Source organism: Callospermophilus lateralis, chromosome 7 (assembly GCF_048772815.1).
Source record: "Callospermophilus lateralis isolate mCalLat2 chromosome 7, mCalLat2.hap1, whole genome shotgun sequence".
Classification (NCBI taxonomy): domain Eukaryota; kingdom Metazoa; phylum Chordata; class Mammalia; order Rodentia; family Sciuridae; genus Callospermophilus; species Callospermophilus lateralis.
In genome coordinates this window covers 86,328,970-86,345,776 of record NC_135311.1, presented here as the reverse complement: position 1 = coordinate 86,345,776, position 16,807 = coordinate 86,328,970, and the positions used below count along the sequence as shown (strand labels likewise).

Sequence of the window (16,807 nt, the reverse complement as noted above, 5' to 3'; positions counted from 1 at the left end):
TTGAACTTTTAAATTTTACCCAATTGTTAAAATCGAGGCTGTGAAAACAGACTTGTTTTGATGATGATTATCACTAACTTCCTAAAATTGACTTAGTCTCTTTGGGAGGGTGTGCACTGAGGCAGAAGCACCGGAAACCCATAACCATGTTCAGTCCTTCCTTTCTCCTACCTATGTGATTTATGTGCACAAGTTACTTAAACTCTGGGGTTTTTAGAACCCTCATCAGTTAAAATTTAATTCTAACTCCAAAATCCTTGATTCTGAACAGCAGTTTGAAATTAGACCCAGCAACCTCACAATTGTATAATTTCCTTCTCCCCTGATTACTTCAGCATTGCATGCTGGCCTATTAACATGTGAATGCCGACTGAATAAATCCTCACACATTTAAATGAAGATTTTTCTCTTGTGATATTTCCATTTCAGCCTTTTGTCTATTGATTTGTGATTATCTAGTATACTAAAATGAAAATAACCTTGACTAGGAATCAAGAGATAGGGTAATTCAGGGCTCTGATAGGCAGTGTTCATTTGACTTTTGTGAATTGCAGTGCCTTTAAGTATAAAGTATGTGTATAAAAATATGGATTCTGCCTGCCTCAGAAAAAGAAGATACAAAAAAAATTCCCTGAGTGAATCAAGTTCTGTACAAGTGGAGTCATAGAAGAATGACAAACAGCCCAAGCAGCACGGGTGCATTCACTCCTACTATACCTGATGGGGAGATGTGCCGCCAAGAAATGGAGGGCTCTGGCTTCCCAGTGGCCAAGCAAGTGAGGGTGACATTGGTTCCTTCATTGATGGTCATATCGCTTGAGATATCATATATCTTCGGAGGAACTGAAATGGCAAAACATGCAGTTGTCAGAAGAAAACATAGTGTGTTGAACTACACGTCACTGACTTCATAATACCTTTCAATGAAGAAATAATGACAGTCGGGTACAGTGGCACACACCGGTAATCCCAGCGGCTTCCGAGGCTGAAACAGAAGGATTGTGAGTTCAAAGCCAGCCTCAGCAAACGCGAGGCACTAAGCAACTCAGTGAGACCCTGTCTGTAAATAAAATACAAAATTGGGCTGGGGATGTGGCTCAGTGGGCAAATGCCCCTGAGTTCAATCCCTGATACCCCACCCCCCAAAAAATAAAATGGTGACAAAGTGCTTGTAAAGCTTCTGGTCCTCATCTAAAAGTGACTGCTCTAGAACCACAAGACTATAAGGGTTCCTTGTTTGTCAGCTGGCTTTATTTTTAAAGATTTTAAATGCTTTGGAATTAATGAAATATTTAGTAGTAAGCACTTTTAAAATATTGTTTAAAGTAAATATTTATTGTGAATAAGCTGTGCCAAATGAGAATATAACTAGCCTATTCTATTCAGTTATCTTCACTTCAGTGATAGTTTTCCTATTGAAACAGTTAAATAAAAAAGCAGAAATTTCAAGAAACTTAAAATAGCAAAACTATGTGGCCTACATGCTGATTTAAAAGCTGCATGAGGTAGGACATAGGGTGGGGCAAGATTTTAGGGTCATGAGCCATTTTCAGCTTCTATTTTCTCTCTGCAAGACAGTAGGGCTAAAATTTCTCAGAATTTATTTTCTAAGGAACACATCCTAAAGGGCTGTAAAAGGTGGGTTCAGTGAGTCTTTATGTCAGATCTCTTCTCTTTAGGAGACTTCTTAGAACCTTCTTTATACCCTATGCATTGCAAAACTATAAGAATAATGAGGGAAATGCTATAGTATTCATTCTCTGATGTATTGAACTATTGAAACTTGTGTCCCAGAATTTGATTGTGGGATAAAATTTAGTGTTGCACAGAAAAAACTCTAAAAACTGCTAGGATTATATTTTCATATTCTGTGGCCAACTAAATGGTCTCATTCAATTCTCAACCTACATGGGTGTAGAGCCTGGTTCTCTGGTGGCTATCTATGTTACCTGAGGCAAATTACTTCATCTATCCAAGTCTAAGTGTCTTCATCTAAAAACTGGAAACAATAGTACAAAGTCTGTATAGCTAGCTTCATTGGGGACTAACTAAGTTAGTATGTGTTGAAGGACTTCAAAAAGTTTCTGTGTTGATGGACTTCAAAAAGAGTCAGTGTTAGCTGTTAGGATTAAATATCGTAAAGCACACATATGGTGCTTGAATTTCAGTTCTGCCCTTTCCTAAGCCTTAGGATTCTTCTCTAACTTCAACATTTTGGTGGTGCATATGACTGACTTGTGCCATGAGTCACTTGGCTTACTTTTTTAAAGCTACAGCATGTTTCAGGTCAAATCTAAGCAAATGCCAATTATACTCCTTGATAATTATTAGAAAAATATGATTTTTTTTACCAGAACCATTTAAATTATCCCATTCTCTTTCTTTATGCAAAAACTACATTTTCACAGCTGTTTTTAAAGCCAGTTATTAAAATGTGTTGTGATTATAAATTAAATATCCATATTTCTAATGGTATCTTTTAATTTTTGTGGAATAAAATCAAGGATAAAAACAAATCAAGGATTATATATTACTTATATAAAGCATTTGATTGTATGTAACTGTTGATATGGTTGAGAAAGACTTGTTTCTAAGTGACATATGATTGTAACTGTTTCTAAATGACATATTTTAATTGGCATTTAAAACATATTGTCGTCAAACTCTTTATTGAGCTCTTCTCAGGAAAATAATTTAAAAAAACAAAGAAATCCCAAGGAAGTCTTTTTCAGCTTAACTGAAACTGAAGTGTAATAAAGACATTCCAACATCCTAGAAAAAAAACAGAAAAATTTGCAAGATTTACTAATAAGTAGGAGAACTAATAGCTAATAATAAAAAAAACGAATGAACTAAAACTTTACTTAACTAATATCCTTATAACACTAAACAAAAATATCATTTGAATATTTGGATGTAGAGAGAAGTTTGCTATGGATGACTGAAAAATACATGTGAATATATAAACACATGTACACACACTCATACCTATATACACACACAATATACTCATACTTACACACATACCAATGTTCACTATTTCAGAGAAGAAAAAAGTTATGTAGCTCTTCTTCTCTTTTTTAGAAGATAGTTCATAGAGCTCTTAGACCAGTCTGACAACTTCATCTATATATTTCAACTATGTAATTCAAGGTTTAACAGAAGTATGTGTATTTAAGAGCATTAACCGTATGCCGTCATAACATTCATTCTGTCCTCTAAATGACACTATTTTTAAAATTCTATCTGATAATAAAATAGTTTGGTGGCATCTTTATGCATATACCCATATTTAAGATGTCAAAATTATGATAAGTTAATATTAAGCAATAGTATTTTAGTAGATAAACAACCAAGTCCCTTAGCAATAAACTCCGATTTGACATTTCACTATGAGAAATTATGTGGTAGGGAAAGAGTGGTGAGTTCCAGGTGTGATATGTCATCACAGTAGTTGCAATCACCTCCCAGGGCCTCATAATTCAGGATATGCCACAGGGAAGAAACATCTGGAAAGAGAGCATTGGTAAGAGAGAATCCTCTGGCAAGGCTCTTCTCCCCAGAATGCATCACCTGTTGGTAGCAGATGCTGTGCAGAGAGGGACAGTAAAATCTTTCTCCTGCACTTCTTATTCATTATGACTTGTGGAGGGAAAACAAATGTTGGTTTGCTGAATATTCAAAGTCATTGCATATTCAGTGATCAAGACTTCCAATTTTTACTGAGTACTATGGAAGGAATAATTCTGGGCCCAAAGGAAATGCAAATATTTAAAAGCATAATCCTTGCCCTCAAGAAACTTGGAATCAAAAGAGAGAAGGAGATATGTAACTAATTAAGAGAAGACGAATATTTTCCAAATTTTCCTTTTCCATTTTATATGAGTAATACATATCCAATAGATACACTTTGGGGTTCAAAACAGGTAATACTTGTTTAAGGCTGATTTCTTTGACAGTGAATCACATAGTATAGTCTGCACATCAGTGCAGAGCTATATATAATAGAGAAAAATCATTAATAACTCAATGTAGAACACCCAAAATGAAGGCTCAGAGGATTGGTTAACCGGATTATGCTCACAATCGCCAGCTGTCACCAGAACACCTTACTGGGGAAAGGTTAAGAATGGTCCAAGACTCATCAGGCTGAAGTGAAATGAAGAGAGTAGAGATGCTTCTATCCTAGATGCAGGATGGGGGAAAAATGTGACATCTCAGGCTTCTGAAGACTATTAGGTCTGGTAGCTGTTCTTTTGTTACAGTGTGTATTTAAATGATGATTGCACACAACTAGGTAGGATTCTCAAACTTATCAAATGTTTGTCTCACAATATGCAGATATTCCACTTAAACAGAAATACAGAAAATTTAGGAAAGATTTTTAAAATAACTCACCATTCTAGGTGTATGTTTCTTTTCTATATCTCTTATTTCAAACTCTCTTGTATACTTTTCTAAATACTTAAAAACAATTTGCATAAAAGGAAGCAGATATGTTTGATAATTTTTAAAGCACTAACTACAGATTTTACTAAGAATTTTGGATTGCTGTGTGTAATATTTTGTATTATAACCTAGGGCCAACTAATGAAGAAATAGATTATTCACATAAATGTGAATATTTTATTATGGAAAATAGTTATTGTAACATCATTCTCATAATTGACATCATCATAACATAAATAAAAACAAGGACATGTAAAAGTTCTAGATTTCATATTAAATCTAGGCTTTGAAATTGCCAGATAAATGCTCTACCACTAAACCACATCCCCAGCCCTTTTTATTCTGAAACAGGATCTTGCTAATTTGTCTAGCTGTTCTCAAACTTGTGATCTTCCTGCCTCAGCCTCCCAAGTTGCTGGGATTACAGACATGCACCATCAAACCTGGCTAAGTGAAATTTTCTTCAGAAGTTTCATATCCATTTAAATGAATCATTCTTGAAGCCTCAAATTAATCTGTTTTGCCTATAATTGTTCTCTGGCCACAAACTCAATTGCTACTTAGTACCCAGTTGTCAACTCTTATTCACTTGAATCTGAAATGAGACAATGAGACATATTTAGATGTATCTATAGATTTTGACTTTCGGAGGAGATTTTAAACATCTTATTGGTTTCAATTTAATCAAATCAGTATCAGAAAGGAAAAATTCTGGAATATACACCCAAAACAGGTACTAATGATTACCATGCTGCCCATCATATGGGATTCTCCATACACACATTAATTGTAGTAAAATGAGCAATTGAATATGTGAGAGGGTATAATTTGATTGTTTATATTGGAGATTGAACAGAGACCATCCACATGCTGGGTGAATCCTCTACCACTGAGCTGTATTCCCATCCTTTTTTTTTTTTTTTTTTTTTGTCTTTTAATGATGTTTATTTTCTTTATTATTGCTGGACCTTGTATGTGCTAAGCATGTGCTCCACAACTGTGCTGCAACCCAGCCTATATTTTCTGATCTACAGAAATATATTTTTTGTTTGTTTAATAAGCAGTCTCCACAGATTTAACTTTAATGTTTTACATGAACTCATCATGCAACTTGGAACATAACCATTAACAATATAAGAAGCCAACATATGGCAAACTGATTTGCATATCCCCCAAATCATATAAGCACAGGGTGTTTTATTATGTTAAAAGTCTGTACAGATTTTGTTTAGAAGTAGTAAATTAAAGAGTCTGTACCTACACCAATTATGATGTTGGGTCACATACATATTGAAGATCCTTGTAGGATGTACTTGATGGTTATTTCTATTGTAAATACAAGACACAAACTATTTGGATCTGGGAAATGGCACTGTTTTACAGAAATTAATTAAATGTCCCATCATGCTCATAAGCTGTACAAATCCATGAAAAAATCACAGAGATGAATACAAATTCATTTAGAGGTATTCTTTAGGGTTTCAGGACTAAAAGGTAGATGACATGTTTATTTAATCTAATCCCCAAGCACTATCAGATAAATAAAAAATTAAAAATTTAGCATTTTATGTAACCACAGTATTCTAGACACCAATACTACCTGCTCCTTCAGTCACAGAGTAAAACCAGAGCAGCGTTTTATAGGCAAGCACAGTGTCCTCTGGAGGTACAGGCTCATTACTGAAGCCCCTGGAGGTGGTCACAATTCTATCTGAATTATGCACACAACCGTAGACCTAAGGGGAACATGTCTCCAAACACAGGCATTTGAACAAACAAACAAAAATGTGAATGATTCTATCACTCTGAAATCCTACTTGACTTACCTCACCCTACCATCCTTTCTCTCACCCAAAAATTTACCACAAAGGAAAAAAACAGTGACACAAAACTTTCTGAGTGAGCAGTTAAAGCGCACAATTTGATCCTAATGCATCATGTCACTGATGACATCAATCATCTTAAAGCAACACAAGATTTTCCAGAATATGTCCCATTACCTGAATGTTTTCATCCATCCAGAATTCCCAAGTCAAAACAGACCCCCAAGGCAATGGCACTAGGAGCTAAGATTTGGGGAAGTGGTTAGATGACCTATGTGGTTGGTCCCTCTATAAAAGAGATCTCAGAGACCTAGCTAGTCCCTTCTACCATGTGAGAAAATAGTGAGAAGGCACCATCTGTGAGGGTGGGCCCTCACCGGCACCAATCTACCAACACTTTAAGCGTGAACATGCCAACCTCTAGCACTGTGAGAAATGAATCCATGCTGTTTATCACCCACCAAGTTCATGGTGTATTGTTACAGAAACCTGAAAAGACAAAGGCAGTGTGTATCTTATTGAAATGACCATTTGTGCCCTCAACTCTATAACCCTTTTCTTCTTGTATTTCTTTTGCTATAATAATCCATTGCTGCCTATTGCTTGCTGGTATTCACTTACTTATTTACTGTCTGTTTTCTCTACAGAGAATAGGTTAGTCGAATCTATTGCAGAGACCCTGTTGACTTCATTTAGCTGTCTATCACCAGTGAAGAGAAAAGGACTGGGCACCTAGAAATAGTCAATGAAAATGATTTATTGTTCTTTCATCTGCTGGGCTAATACTTCTTCAATTTCTCGGTGAAGGCTTTCCCCAAATTTCATACCTTTTAAGAATGACATAATATAAATCCTATAATATGAAAAAAATGGTGTTATAGTTCTATGGTTTCTCTGAGTTTGGGGAGTTAATATTCCTTTTAACTCGTTTCAAAGCACAGCTTTTTTCCTGTTCCATCATCTAACATGGTTTTTGACATGCAAACCCACAGAAATAATTGGACATTAATCATACAAATTTATTTTCAATAGAATGGGCTATATCATCCTAAGTAGCACTATGGGTTTTGGGTAGAGTATTTTTTACTTTAGAAGCTATGCAAATTTAGAGTCAAAAGGATTGACTCTAACACTATGTACATATTATTTCCACTTTTGTTTTTGAGTCCACTCGGTTGGAAACTGACTTAGCTCAGATAAACTATATTTCTGAAGCTTTTCCAAACTGCTTGAGTCAACAAGCTAGACATAACTATAAATCTTTGGAGAATTGGCTTTATTTTTATTTTATTTTATTTTTTTTTTTTTTGCGCTCCCATATCTTGTGATGGCTGGCAATATCAAAAGAACATTCCTTCTTTTGCTGGGCTGGCACTTGCTTTTTCGTCTTGGCCAGCCCCCAAAAGGTGAAAGCAGATCTCCCTTACATAGCAAACCTCCTGGAAAAGGTGCTGTTCACAAACTGAGAGAAGAAATTTGTTTCACGATTTTGTTTTCTAAATTGGTTTACTTGGGGGTGCTTGATGGTTTCATGGCCCGTGTCTAACCAGCAACCTTGTTTTCTCCAGCTGATAGACTATAACTGACTTTTTATGGTTTATGACATTTCAGAGATTTCTATGTCTTCTCCCCTCATCCCATCACTCAGTGATAGTGATTGGAGGAAAAAATATTCAAGCATGATTTGCGAATGCAAACTTGCCAGATTCGTGAATTGCCTACCGATGGAACATGCCAGAAAAACTTAGGGGGTAAAGAACATGTTTGAGAAAAATATATCTTTTAGACTTCCATTCCAACTTTGAATCATGTTGCTGAGCTTAGTGTTTTTCCATATTTAGAAACCTATGAACAAGTTTTTCTCAACCTGTTGTGTCCTTCAGGAAGTTAGCAAATTGGTAGTGACTTGTTTTAATTTATTCATCCATCCATCTTTTCGACAGACATTTATTGAGCATCAACTTTATCAGGGAGGCTAACCTAAAGGAGTCCATGTCCAAAGAATTTGAAAGACATGATATTACTGATTACAATATACAGTAAGAAGTCCTAAAAAGTGATACCCAAAGTGTTTGGGAAACAAAGAGGTTCTGAGATATTTTGGAAATGGAGAGTTACAAATCTAACTCTTTCTATGGGGTCGGCATTGGAAGGGATGCTGATATAAGCCTTTTTGAGGCAGATGGAATTTGGACAGAATGTGAGAGTTTAAAAACAGTAATTCCCTATATCTAGAAAATCATCAGGGATAATCTGATGAGTTATTCACAATCCTAGGGTGGGAAGAAGACTAACTTAGGAGCTCTTTGACCAGTAGGTATGTAGTGAGTTCCAAAATCTACAGATTTTGGAAACACTGATTTGCAGGATTCCAAAAGGATGCCTCCCTAAAATACTCTCTGCTATTTATTTAAAATCTGCACTCTAAATAGAGAGGTCTTCCTTTATAACTCTCCCTAGAAGACAGAATGCCTTAATAGTTTGCATTTATTTTCAGATTTGGGGAGAACAGAATGATGTGCGCAGATGTGTACCATACTAGAGGCAGAAAGATACCCTGGCAAATTTTTCCCCCATGGGAAAATCCAGAGTCAATAGAGGTGAGTAAAACATTCAGCAATGGAGGGAAGAAAGAAAACATTTGAGAAGGATAAATACCACAGAAAATAGAATTATGGAAAAATTAACAGGAAAATCATTTCTCTCTTCCCTTTCTTTCCATTATCTCTTGATTATAAAAAACATGAATTATGTATCAGTGCAATAAGAGAAAGCAAGAAACCGTAAATTTTAAGACAGCTTTTCTCATTCAAAAAGGCATAACTTTGCTCAGTAGATTTTCTCTGGCAATCGAAAACACTCAGGCACATTCACATGCACACATATACAGATACACATAGATAAGGTTTGGTATACTTAAATATTAAGTGTGCCACAAGAATAAAAAAAAACAGGCTACGGATTTTAGAGAGGATAGTTTTTGGTAGCTTAACAGTTATATGTTATTTTTAAATTTTTGGTTGAAGGCAAACTTTTTACTTGCTGCACAAACATTCTGAAGCCAAAAATACAACATTGTTACACAAGAGTTTTAATACTTTGCACTGTGAAGATTGTTATTTTTTGCTCCGTTTTGGCTAGAGGAGCAATAGCTGGCCTGTACACGTGAATGTTTATACACCAGAGTTCAAATCCCTGCTGTTCCTCAGGCTAGCTGGAGCTTCACTTACTCGGATGGTTCAAAGATACAAAATACTGCTTAAAATCAGGACCATAATAGCAGCTACCCCCTCAGGCAGCGGCAGTGGTGGCAGCAGCAGCAGCAGCAGGAGGAAGGCTGGAGCCCACTTATAGCAATGCTGTATCTCACAGGGACTCAGGGACTCAACAATGCCTGTGCAGTTCACCCTCCTCCTCAGTAAACAATGGCAACAAAAGCCACAGGAAGAACACCATCGCTCAAACACCTTTGAGAAGAATACTATAGGTGTCCATTCCTTGCCAGACTGAACTCTCAAGGAATCAACTCTTGTAAGTTCAAAAACTGCCATGATGGCAATATTTTATTAAGAATTCATAATGAGCCTTTTCCTGGAAACAATTTGGCAATGTGTTTTAAGTACTTTAAAATTTTTTGAACCTATGGATCCAATGATTCCCCTTCCAGGAATTTATCATAAGGAAAGGAGGTACCTTCTTTCAGTGTAGTCATTATTCCCATAAACCTGGTGGCCAACTCCACTCTTCCGTTTGGAATCCTGCCCAAAAAATACCCTCTGGAATGGCCTGAGTGAACTTTTCTTGCCTCATCTTTGGCAGTGAATTATTTTCCACATAAACCAGAGGAAACAGCCCAGCTGTGTCAAACGAGATCCCAGCTGCCTTCTCTGCAAACATTTCCCCTAGCTAAAAGCTTGCTTCAGGGTTTTTTAAAACACCAGAGAGTCCAATGTCTACTCTGGGTGTCCTAGAGTTATAATGTAACACCTGTCTCTGGATTTCATGAAGTAGGCCTGTTTAGGTTCAGTGTGAGTGTTCCTTGTTAGGCTCAGGATTCTATAAATGTGCTTTAGCAGATTTTTTTTATATCTAAAAGCTGCTATGGTATTTTATGTACTAGCAAAGTAGATGTGTCATCCCAGCACCATTAGAAAAACAATGCCTTCTTTGAAGTGTTCTGGTTTCTTTGTTCTTTGTAAATAATATTTATTATCCTAATTATGTAGATAATGTGCATTACTGAAAAGAATGTGAAAAAGTACATAAAGAATAAGAAGGAAAAATACATTAGATTGTACCATCTAAACTGGTCCTTTGTAGGTTAAAAACAAATGGATATTGGCATTTTTTTGTGACTCGATTTAATGTAATGCCACAATTAAGTGAGCATCGCAATTAATAGTTTAATATATTTCACTTCATTAATTTTAGGCATGAATTTTTACATGGAATTTTCCATGGAGTCCAACTAGCTTGTTCACCAGGACATTAGTGCTGAAGCTTTGGCTGAAAATAAAGTATACCCTAATGAAGTACATACTCTAAAAAAATGATCTAGAAGGTAGTTGGTAGGGTCTCTGATTTTCTTATTGGGAATATGTAGATATCCAAAAGATATCTATAGCAAGGGTTAATATTTGCTGAGCATTGACAAGTGTAATATATTTAAGGCTTAATAACACTTTTGTTGGCAAAGGTGGCATCGGCCATCTAGCATAGTTCTACATATCCAGTCCTCAACTCCACTGTCTATTCACCCATCTGCTTTTAGAGTAGTTGGCTTGTGTCATAATTTACAACATGGTGGCAAATCCTTTGAAACTCCTCCCACTAAGAAGAGGCAACTTACCTCCTTCACAATGTCTGGCATTGCACTTGAGTAGGCTCACAGGCATGTCACAAAAGAGTGTGGGGGAAGAAGTAATGCTGTGTAACTTCCAAACTGGGTCATACAGAATGCCATTGATCTCCTGCCTCATTCTCTGAGAATGCTCACTCTTGGAGGCCTGAGCCACTGTGCAATTAGTCTGACCACCCTGAGGCCACCATGCTGGCGAGAACACATGAAGATACCACATGTGGATGCTGCATAGAGGAATTCTGAGACAACAGAAACAGAGAGGGAGCCTGGGAAGCACTCCAGCTCAACTAGGCTCTAATTGCTCAAGTCATCCTAGGGAGGCCCTACATATCATGTGCAAATTGCCCAAAGTATAATCTTGTGAGTAAAATAAATAATTGTAGTTGTTTAAAACCATGAAGTTTGGGCATGATGTTATAAAGAATAATAAAAATCGGAGGACTTATACTACTTGACTTCACAATTTATAAAGCTACAGTGGAAACAGAGTAGTGTTGGCATCCAGATAGACAATGGAACAAAATACACACTCCAGAAATAAAAGGAAAAACCTCCCTTGTTCAAAACCCTGATTACTTATATTAAAAACTTAAATATTTAAAGCTATGGATAAGAACATACAAGATAAAATGTAATGTGGGTCAAGACAAATTGTGCATATTTACATTGTAAGTGACAGAGGTTGGAGAACATCAGTCTAAAGAGAGCAGGTTTCACAATTAATTTCCAACCAGAAAATGGAAGTCTAATTTTACTAGCTCTTTACACTTAAATTTTTAATTTTTTTGTACCATACAACCTCTTCTGTGAACTTAGCCTGTCGTCAATCCAAATGACATTTTTATGGGAATTAGAGACAACTGGCTCTTATCAAAGATACTTCATCACCACATGCTGGAAATTTTTCATAATACAGAAATCTACATGGTCTGTGAAAGTAAACATTGCCTGTAGATTTATGTGTGTACAAAATCTTCACCATATGCTGCAAGTCCTGCCTGGTCCAGATTCAGCCAGGGAGTCATGATCTTGCCATCTCTGTCTTAAATCCTGGCAAGCCCTCGGATTGCTTTTGCTGTGGAAGACCCACTTTCATGTTACACTGCTGGATTTCTTCTAAAAGGAATGCATCATTACAGTAATATGTGGTTGCTCACTATTCATGGACCATGACTCAATCTCCAGAGTGATTGGAGCCCTGTCTTAGGAAGAATTCTAATAGGTTTAACTCAGAAACTTAAATTTTAAAAGACCATGATTCATGTTAATTCTCTGTTTCCAAAAAATGCAATTATCATCTACACTTTTTTAATGATCATGTCACTCTATTTACTTTTCTCAAAGAGATGATTTATTTATATATATTTTTTAAATATTACAACCCAATGTTATCATGCAGTTTATGTCCCAGAAGATGGTACAGTTCTATGGTTACACATACAGATTCAGCCTGAAATTGGGTTAAAAGGTAATTTGCCATGCTGCTGGCCCCTAGATCATTAGTCACAGTGGCCTAAGTGCATTCTCTTATAATTCAATATCAAAGAAATTGCTTTTATGGCATTAAGTATATTATATTCAAAATTATATAAATTATTGAAATACTATGCCTACTGCCAAGATATAAGACAGTTCACATGAAAAAAGTTGAGTTTTAAATTATTCATTGAATAAAAAAAGGCAGTCTCTTGACAGAAATTGTTTTATACTGGGGCTAGCTTCTGGGATTTACATTTAAATATGAATCACAAAACTGAAAATTTCAGATACTTATAATTTCAGCTACTTAAAATTATCTTGGCTTTGTATACGAAAAGCTTTATCTCTTTATCTGCTTGGTTTTCTCAAGTGCATTCGATATTATATATTATCTTATATCTAGGTGAAATTATAATAAGAATTTTCATTAGTAGGGAAAGTATTCTTAGGTAATCCTTATAAAATATGCTAAAATGTTATGGAAGACCCTGATAAAAATATTGAAATTTGGTTGGGGCTGGGATGTGGCTCAAGTGGTAATACACTCGCCTGGCATGCACGGGGCTCGGTTGGATCCTCAGCACCACATAAAAATAAAATAAAGATGTTCTGTCCACCAAAAATTGAAAAATAAATATTAAAAAAATAAGTTCTCTCTCTCTCTCTCTCTCTCTCTCTCTCTCTCTCTCTCTCTCCTTTAAAAAAAAAAGAAATTTGGTGACTCATATTTAGTATTTTTAATTAAATATAGAAATAATATAACCAAAATATAGTTATATACCTATAAATATGTAATTTTAGTGAATTGCATATATAAGTACTTTTCTACATTTATACCTATATGTATATTACTTACATAGTTGGGTATATATCATTGAATATGGTTTGTGCCTGTGTGTCTTATAACATCATTATGTGTCTTTGTTAATACTCAAATATTGTAATAAACAGAAAGGTCTAATTATAGGAAGTATAGCCTCAAAAGTCTTTCTCTTACAGATTTATGTAATTTCATTTGGTTTGAAAAGTTCCATTTATCACTTTCTATGCACAAAGGATCGCAGTAGGTGTTAGTGATTTAAAATTTAATAAAATAGAGTTTCTGTTTTCTGGTAGGTTGTGTATTATATTAGAAAACAAACATTGAAATAGATTAAAAATATCATTGCATCAAGTTTTATGGGAGACATATGCATAAAATATTATGTTTATGCTAGAGGAAATTCAACCAAACCAAATGGAGATGGAAGGATACAAAGATAATTACTGGAATAATATGCTGGAACTCTCTCAAGGGAGATGTGCATTTCAGGTAGAGTGGTACAGTTGTGAAGGTGCAGAGTTGGGTAAGATCAGGAGCCATCTGTAGACCCTATAGTCTTATGTTTATGACTATAGGTTGACTGAACTACCCAGATGGTCACATCTAAAATTATTCCTGTGATCCCTTTCTATTCATTAAGAAAGATTCTTTTCTCTAAACACTTCTGGAGAAACCAGATGAATACAGAAACTAGTGTATATATATGTCCCTGAGTATATTACAGGATCATAAATAATGTAAGTAAATACTTGGAAAACACAAATTGAGAATATTTTTAACAGTTCTAAATGTTTCTTATTTGGAGATTGAAACTTCAACACACTCATTAAGAAGTCACTCTTTCATATTAACTATTATATTCTGAGGAGCAGAAATGCTTCACAATTTCTGCCTTTTGAATTAAAATACATTGAGAGAAAATGACTACCTTGACTACTGAGTAAAAACACTGGTTTACTTTAGCTTCTCCAAAAGACTAGGTAAATAACATATCTTTTATATCCCAGGTTAAAAGTATCATAATTTTTTACTTTGGCTTTCTAGATAGTACCATATTCTATTTTTAAGAACTTAAAAATGCAGTGAAGAGGGAAAAGCATATCCCCATGGGCACCTGGATTCTGCAACTGCCCTTGCAACCTGTTGAACTTTCTTCTTTGGAGTACTCCAGTCTCATCATCTTGATAAATCTTCCAAAAACAAGCCAACCCCTTTTTTTTTCTTGCTGGAAGTTCAAAAGCTCAAACTATCCAATAAATGTTGGCTCTTCTATTCTGTATTTTCACCTACAACTCATGGTCATAATCACTATCTTTTTTTCACAGCTCTTACTCTTAAGTAAAAATAGAAGAATGAAAACTATATCTAAATTTTTGGCTTGAATAAATAAATAAATAGGCTATGTCAAAATAACTCAACATACCTGATGGGTAGACTAACTAGCTTAGCAGATGAAGGAAGTTCTATGAACATATTGAGTACATGTATATTTCAGGAGCCATTTGAAAGTAGTTAATGAAATTCCAAACCATAAAATGTTGTATGGACTAGGTATTCACAAAGCCAGATGGAACCCTAACTAATTAAGGTACTACAAGTAGTATTGGTGGTGGGTTCATGCCAAAATGAAGGGAAATCTTAGAGAAGTACCATTAGGGTCTGGATTTGCAAATTTCTTCACTCAATTTTAAATATAACCTGTGTGCATCTCTTGGAGACATATTTACTGATGCACCTACCAGAGGTCATGCTTTCAGATATAATCAACACAAGAGTGACAAACAGATATTTAGTTTGCCCTGATAAAATACCACATGAAGACAATGATGAAGGAACTAGGTAGGTTTATATAATGACATGAAATCTAAGGAGGAAAATGATTGAATTGTGGATTTACTCTACTTTGACCTTCTGGACAAAATAATGGCAGATTTCAGGTTGTATTAAAGAAGTTTCCTCCCCATAAAAGAGATATTTTAAGAGAATATAAACTCACTGTCATCAAAAGGTTTTAAGAGAATACAGAAGATTACTGCATTGAGAAGGGGTTACTGTATTGAGTGGGTGCTTGAATCCAATATGCTGTTAGAATTTTTCAAGTTTTTCAATTTTTTGATTTTTTGCTGCATTGTGAATATATATGTGAAGAAGTAAATTGAAATCATACACCATGAAAACCTTAAAGGGCCAGAATTATTAGAAACTGAAAATGAGGAACTAAAATGATGAGCATAGAACATGAGTTCAGAAACAGCAATAAGACTGGTAGATATTTGGAGAAGAGGGTGAGAAAAGAAGAGGGATAACAAGAAAACAAAGGGAAGATGAGTATGCCCATGACAGGAGGGAAATGGAATGTATTCTATTTCATCTAAAAATACTAAATCTGGAATTTCCCCTTTTTACAATTATTTTAAGCAAAAACATATATAAATAGGATGCATTGACCAGGAGTGGTGGCCCATGCCTGTAAGCCCTGTGACTTGGGAGGATGAGGCAGGAGGATTACAAGTTCAAGGACAGCCTCAGCAAATTAGCAAAAGCCTGTCTCAAAATAAGAGGGACTTAAATTTACTCAATGATAAAGCACTCCTTGGTTCAATCCCCTGTACCAAGAAAGGAAAGAAGAGAGGGAGGGAGGGAAGGAGGGAGGGAGAGAGGGAAAGAAGAAGGGAAAGAAATAAAAGAAACCCAGCAATGTACTAGAGCTAATTTGTTCTAGCATGTGAAAGCTAATTGTTAGATATTCAAAAATTTCTTAAGTTGCACTTTAAGTATAGCCATTACTAAATTTAAATGATACAACATTAAAGTTACATAATTTGTAATTTTGAAAAAGTTATAAAAACTCAGAGTGTATCATTTCTTAGATATTTTATTACATTTTCCTATTGTTAATTCTCTTGGTGTTATTGGCTTGTATTATACCTAGGAGGTAGAAGTACTGGTATGCTATTGAAATATTCCTTTCAACTTTATGCTTAGTGATATCATGGTGGTGACCTGAAATTGGCCACTGTAGGTGTGTTTCTAGCATGGAAATTGGCAAATGATACAAATAATGTTTTTTATTTGGTGAAATTGTTATTAAATATTTATCATCGATCTACAATCTTTAGCTGTACATGTGTAAAGAAAACATGAGTGCATACATGCATTCTACTGTCATGTATAAATAATTAAAACAAGTAAAAAATTTGAAAATAAAATAAATAAAAACTCAAAAAAGAATATATATATATATATATATATATATATATATATATATATATTGTAAAAGTTGTTCACTTAATAGATATTAAAATATTTAATACTAATAGAATATTCTATAGTGTTCCAACTAATGGAATTGAGATTATAAAAAGGAATCAA

At 35.0% G+C, this 16,807-nt stretch overlaps 1 protein-coding gene across 1 annotated transcript in view; it reads right to left on the bottom strand.

Moving 5' to 3' along the window:
* Positions 1-16,807, bottom strand: part of Negr1 (neuronal growth regulator 1) — a 786,904-nt gene that overhangs the window by 336,368 nt on the left and 433,729 nt on the right. Inside the window, exon 3 of the mRNA XM_076862295.1 lies at positions 718-843. Within this exon, the coding sequence (XP_076718410.1) occupies positions 718-843 (126 nt within the window). The remainder of the gene's footprint in view (positions 1-717; positions 844-16,807) is intronic.